The sequence below is a fragment of the Nyctereutes procyonoides genome, unplaced genomic scaffold, assembly GCF_905146905.1.
Source record: "Nyctereutes procyonoides isolate TBG_1078 unplaced genomic scaffold, NYPRO_anot_genome, whole genome shotgun sequence".
In the NCBI taxonomy this organism is placed as follows: Eukaryota; Metazoa; Chordata; class Mammalia; order Carnivora; family Canidae; genus Nyctereutes; species Nyctereutes procyonoides.
In genome coordinates this window covers 18,756,771-18,763,364 of record NW_026575041.1, presented here as the reverse complement: position 1 = coordinate 18,763,364, position 6,594 = coordinate 18,756,771, and the positions used below count along the sequence as shown (strand labels likewise).

The following is a 6,594-nucleotide window of genomic DNA, read 5'->3' as shown; positions in this document are numbered from 1 at the left end:
TATTTTAGAGATTGAACAGGGGCAGAAAGATACTCATCTCTCTGATTTCAGGAGATAAATATCTTAGATGAGGAAGTATTTCAGGAGCAGAAAGAGGTATTAGTGATGGTAATAATATTTTGGTGTGGTGTAACTTTTACTTTTTATTTCCCAAGAAATAGTCCATAAAATCTATATTATTCACTAATTCTTTTGAATTTGGATTTTCTTTTTTCTTTAGAAGGAACACACACTGGCCCACCTAGAAGCGGCTCCTCGTGCTCCTTCTGGAACCTCTGTCAGGTTCGGCCTCCTCGCCTCCACTCCAGCCTCCACCATGTCCATCAGGGTGACCCAGAAGTCCTACAAGGTGTCCACCTCCAGACCCCGGGCCTTCAGCAGCTGCTCCTACAGGAGCATCAGCTCCTCCGCCTTCTCCCTGGTGGGCAGCAGCAGCGGCAGCTTCCGGGGTGGCCTGAACAGCAGCATGAGTGTGGTCGGGGGCTACGGCGGGCCCGGGACCGTCTCAGTGAACCAGAGCCTGCTGTGCCTCCTGAAGCTGGAGGTGGACCCCAACATCCAGGCGGTGCACACCCAGGAGAAGGAGCAGATCAAGAGCCTCAACAAGTTTGCCTCCTTCATCGACAAGGTCAGACACCTGGAGCAGCAGAACAAAATCCAGGAGACCAAGTGGGGCCTCCTGCAGCAGCAGAAAATTGCTCGGAGCAACATAGACAACATGTTTGAGAGCTACATCAACAACCTCCGGAGGCAGCTGGACACCCTGGGGCAGGAGAAGCTGAAGCTGGAAGTGGAGCTTGGCAACCTGCAGGGGCTCGTGGAGGACTTCAAGAATAAATAGGAGGGTGAGATCAAATTGCGTGGAGACATGGAGAATGAATTTGTCCTCATCAAGAAGGATGTGGATGAAGCTTACATGCACAAGATAGAACTGGAGTCCCGCCTGGAAGGGCTGACCGGCGAGATCAACTCCTTAAGGCAGCTGTATGAAGAGGAGACCCATGACCTGCCGTCCCAGATCTCGGACCCGTCCGCGGTGCTGTCCACGGGCCACAGCCGCTCCCTGGATCTGGACGGCGTCATCGCCGAGGTCAAGGCCCAGTACGAGGACATCGCCAACTGCAGCCGGGCGGAGGCCCAGACCATGCACCAGTTCATGTACGAGGAGCTGCAGACATTGGCCGGGAAGCACGGGGATGACCTCCGCCGCACGAAGACTGAGATTTCCGAGATGAACTGGAGCATCAGCCGCCTCCAGGCTGAGATCGAGACCCTGAAAAACCAGAGGGCTGCCCCGGAGCCTGCCATCGCCGACGCCGAGCAGCGCGGGGAGCCGGCCATCAGGGACGCCAATGCCAAGGTGGCCGAGCCGGAGCCGGAGGCCACCCTGCAGCGGGACAAGCAGGACATGGCCCGGCAGCTGCGCGAGTACCGGGAGCTCCTGAACGTCAGGCTGGCCCTGGACATCGAGATCGCCACCGACTACAAGCTGCCGGAGGGCGAGGAGAGCCGCCGGAGTCTGGGATGCAGAACACGAGCATCCGTACGAAGACGACCAGCGGCTACTCCGGTGGCCTGAACTTGGCCTATGGGGGCCTCACAAGCCCCGGCCCCAACTACGGCCAGAGCCCCTTCCAGTCCGGCTTTGGCCCTGGCGATTCCTTCAGCCGCAGCAGCTCCTCCAAGGCTGTGGTTGTGAAGAAAATCGAGACTCGTGATGGGAAGCTGGTGTCTGAGTCATCTGACGTCCTGCTCAAGTGAATAGCCACCGCGGGCCCTCCCAGCCTCCTTGCTCTTGTGGCCCCATGAAGCCTTAGGGGGAAGGAGCTGTGCAGGGGAGCCTTGCGAGCAAGAGACCCACCTAAGGCTCAGCGCCGGTCCCCAGCCTACCCTTAGGGGGAGTCTACTGCCGTGGGTACCCCTTCTTGTCCATGCCCCCAACCGAAAGCCAATTCAAGTGTCTTTTCCCAAATAAAGCTGCTGCCAGCCCCCCCCCCCCCAAAAAAAAGAAAGAAAGAACACACCGGTGAATCTGCCCTTGAGGTGGACCCAAAGTAAGGGAAGAGATTGTCTGGGGCCTGGTCGAATCCAGATTACTCTAATTCCTTCTCCTTCCCCTTCTAATCTTTAGTTCTGAGATTATAATGTTTGTTCTGGTGTATTTATTACTGTGAGAATAGAACGAAATAGAGATCTGGAAAAATCACTAAAATATAAATTGATAAATATATGAAAATAAATTATTCTCCTTTAGTACTTACATGAAACCCAGAAAATTCAGAGCCATAAAATACTGATATATCAAAGTAAAACATTCTAGCTACTTCCTTACTGAACCGTGTCTTGTGTTATCAGCTTCCTCAACCATCTCCCTAACATCAGACTCTCATGAGGGCAGGGTAGTGCCATTCATTTAATCAATCAACAAATATTGACGGGGTGCCTGTTACATGGCAGGAACAAATCTAGTGGGATACAAGGATGAGCAGGATTTACAGAATGTTGATTGAATTTCTATTCAGTGTTTGCTGATGGTGGTAAGTGGAGGAAACAGGCAACAACTAAACAGACAAACAAACAAAATAAGTTAGATTACTAATCATCACTCTGGCTTGTACATTATGTATTTCCTAGTACAATGTGTGGCATATAGTAGGTACTCAATAATTATCTGCAACTAAAATGTATAAATGCATATTTGCAAACTCATTTCCTCTGAGCTTGATACTCTGCTTATTCCATCTGATAATAAACTTGAGCTATTGCATTTTTTCACAAACATGTATTTTAACAATGGTTTCTTGGTTAATGCTGGACCAGAAGGAATGACTGAAATGGAGCGTTGGTAAAATCAGTGGAAAGTATTTTTGGAGATCAAAAGCTATGAGTCACTTTTTAGCTTACATTTACTATGGCATCTTCTCCTTTTGAACTCAATGTCCATTTTTTCAAGCAGATGAGGTAATAGAGTGTTAGTAATAAGTGAAAGGAATTATAAGCTTATTTTATGCTAGCTAATTCTGAATTGTTTGAACATCACTCAGGTCATTATTTAATCTAACACAAGCTTGCTGAAGATTAATTCAACTATGTAGACAACTCAGTCAGATGAATTATTTGCTTAAATGCTTGCTAAGGAAGATTGTAAAAATAAAACCTTAAGGGACCTCTTGAAGAGATCAGATATTTTATAAGGACTTAAGATTCTTGATAAAAAAAATGTAATTCTTTGTAAATTCCTCATGGGCTCAAATAATAACTATTTTCTAAGACTTTAACTCAATGTAATAGTGTATAGTGCTAAACAGTACACAGGGGAAACAAATGGTTTATAAAATATATATCTCATTCTCACTTCCTTTGCACTGTAATTTAATTGCTTGATTTTTGTAAAAACAATAATTGCGTATAAAAGATGTCTATAAAAGACTACATTTTGAGGGAGGAGGGAATAAAGCCCATGTGGCATATGAGACTAGGGACCAGGTATTATCAGCAATTCCAACTACAAGCTATGTTGCTTTGGGTGAGTGAAAAAGTGATTTAACTTCTCTGACTCTACATTCCAAAGCTGTAAAATATGAGGTTTGGAAAGGGTGGTGCATAATTTCCTTCTAGTTCTAGTATTAGATGGTCTTTTGATACATGTTTTAGTATTTTAATTGGGGAACTAGGAAAGAGCCATTTCTTTAATATAGAAGTAAGAATTTCTAATAAATTAAACACAATATGATATTACTCATTGTGCATCCTGTATCAACTGTACTTAAAATATTCTGACCTAATTTAAGCTTTTTCCTCCTAAAATGATATACATGCAATTTGTCTTCTGGCTATTAAATACCAATTTTAGTTAGAGACTTCTCATTTTTAAATTCTTATGAATTAATTATCATTCTCTTAATAAATTATTGGAAAGTAATGACTCAGAAATATAAAAACAGGCCTAAAGTATTCACATAAATTTTCTAGGTTAGCATTTCCCAAAATTGCACAGGATGAGATTTTTGTTGCTGGCCATGAAGGAGAAACTGATATGGGACTTGACAGTCCACTGTAAACAATTAGAAACGTTGGGTGAAATCCATGAAATAATTATGTTCAGCCATTGGACAAGAAAGTGGCTTTGCAAGCTGTGACTCCTAAAAGAGAGGTGATTGGTTTGGCTTTCTTCCTGGGGACAATTTAGAAGACATGGCTTCGGGAGGGAGAAGTCAGGCACAGCATGCATTGGTGTCTTGTGGAGCTGTGAAATGAAAACTTTACTGGATGGACTTAATAAAAGATTAGACTTTACAGAAGAAAATATTGCTGAACCTGGAAGTCAGTAACAACAACAACAACAACAACAACAAATCTGAAAGATAGCATAGAGAGAAAAAATTTAAAAATTTAAAAGAGACTCAGTAATCTGGTAGACAATACCAAGGCATTTAACTTTGCCAATATATAATTGAAATTCAGGGAGGAAAGTGTAGAAAAGAAGATTAGAGAAAAACAGTTGAAGATATTTCCATATTTGTTGAAAGCTATAAACACACAAATCCAAAAGTTTTGATGGACTCCCAGCAGGATATAACCAGAAACCCAAAGACAACTTATGTAGAGGAAAAGAAAAGGTAAGAATGTCTTTACACTACCCTTCCAAAACAAAGGAAGACAAAAAACCATAGAAAGATATTTTTAAAGCTGTTAAAGAAAAACAATTTCAACCTAGAAATCTATATCTGATGAAACTATATTTCAAAAATGAGGACAAAATAAAAAAAAAATCAGACACCAAGACTTAGAGAATCCACTGTTGGCAGAACTGCACTATAAAAAAAAAAAGCCAAAAAACTAAAGGAAGTTCTTCAGACAGATGGAAAAATAATACCAGATGTAAACATAGATGTATAGAAAAAAAAGGCAACAGAAATATTAAATATTAGGGATTCTTCTTTTTCTTAAAAAGATAATTCACTGTTTACTACCAAAAACAGCAGTATATCATACGGTTTGTAACATGAACAAAAATAAAATATATGACAACATATAACACAAAGAACAGCAAGATGAGGAGGTGAACCTTTTAACATTATATGTGAAGTGGCATAAATTTGATAAGCTAAGGATGTAAATATAAACTCTGGGACGCCCACTAAAAAAAGACATATATAGCTAATAAATGAACAGCAGAGATAAAATGGAATCACAAAAGTGTTCATTTAATCCAAAAGAAGACAGAACAGGAAAAGAAAGGGAAAAAAAGAAAAAAAATAGAAGAGATAAATAGAAAATAATAGATTGAAATCAATCATATTGATAATTATATTAACTATATGTTGTGTAAACATAACATTTGAAAGCAGAGATTATCAGACTGCATAAAAAGCTCATCTATATGTAATAACTTAAATATGAATTCATACATGGCTTAAAAGTATATAAAAGTGATCAAAGGAAAGTAGGAATAGCCATATTAGTATTAGACAAAGTATTCTCCAAAATAGAGAATATTACCCATGATAATGTAGGAATTTTCATAATGATTGAGGTTAAATCATCATGCAGACCTAACAAATTTCAATACATCCAATATTAGAGCTTCAAAATATGTGATGCAAAAATGGACAGAGCTGAAAGTAGAAATAAGTTAAAGCTAACATAAATTTTATTTATTTATTTATTTATTATTTATTTATGTATTTATTTATTTAAGTCAGAGAGAGAGAGAGAGAGAGAGAGGCAGAGAGGCAGAGACACAGGCAGAGGGAGAAGCAGACTCCATGTAGGGAGCCCGTCGTGGGACTTGATCCCACCTCCCCAGGATCAGGCCCTGGGCTGAAGGTGGCACTAAACCGCTGAGCCACCCGGGCTGCCCAAGCTAACATTGTATTTAAAGATTTCAAAATCCTCTCTCAGAAACTGATAAATTGAAAGTAGAGATACACTAAGGATGAATATTGACTGTAACAATTTTTTTTTAATTTTTTTTAATTTATTTTTGATAGTCACAGAGAGAGAGAGAGAGAGAGAGAGAGAGAGAGAGAGAGAGGCAGAGACACAGGCAGAGGGAGAAGCAGGCTCCATGCACCGGGAGCCCGACGTGGGACTCGATCCCGGGTTTCCAGGATCGCGCCCCGGGCCAAAGGCAGGCGCTAAACCACTGCGCCACCCAGGGATCTCTTGACTGTAACTATTATCCGACATGACTTGGTAGTTATAGAATACTCTACCTAGTGAGAATGGAATATGTAATCTGGGCGATTGTGTGAAAAATGGTCACCAATATACTATATGCTAGTCTGTAAAATAGAGATGGACTATATGCTGGTCTGTAAAACAGGTCTCAATTAATTTAAAACTTTTGAAATCTTAGTCTGCTTTCTCACCAAAATGAATTAAATGAGAAATCAGTAACAACAATACATGATAAAACTCTGAATAATTAGCAATTAAATAACATACAACTCTAAAACTGAAAAATACTGTCTACGCCAATTTTTGGTAAAAATATGAAGCAACTAGAACACTCATGTATGTAAAATGTAAAGGAGTGTGAAATGGTTCAACCCAGTTTGGAAAAAAAGTTGACAATTTCTTTGAAGTTAA

General features: G+C 40.9%; 1 protein-coding gene across 1 annotated transcript; it reads left to right on the top strand.

The window, feature by feature from the left end:
- The first annotated feature begins 267 nt into the window (after positions 1 to 267).
- Positions 268 to 1,761, top strand: LOC129506758 (keratin, type II cytoskeletal 8-like). The gene is given in 2 exon segments (XM_055320734.1): positions 268 to 1,511; positions 1,514 to 1,761. Coding segments are annotated over 2 exon segments (1,443 nt in total). The 5' UTR covers positions 268 to 316.
- The last annotated feature ends 4,833 nt before the right edge of the window (positions 1,762 to 6,594 follow it).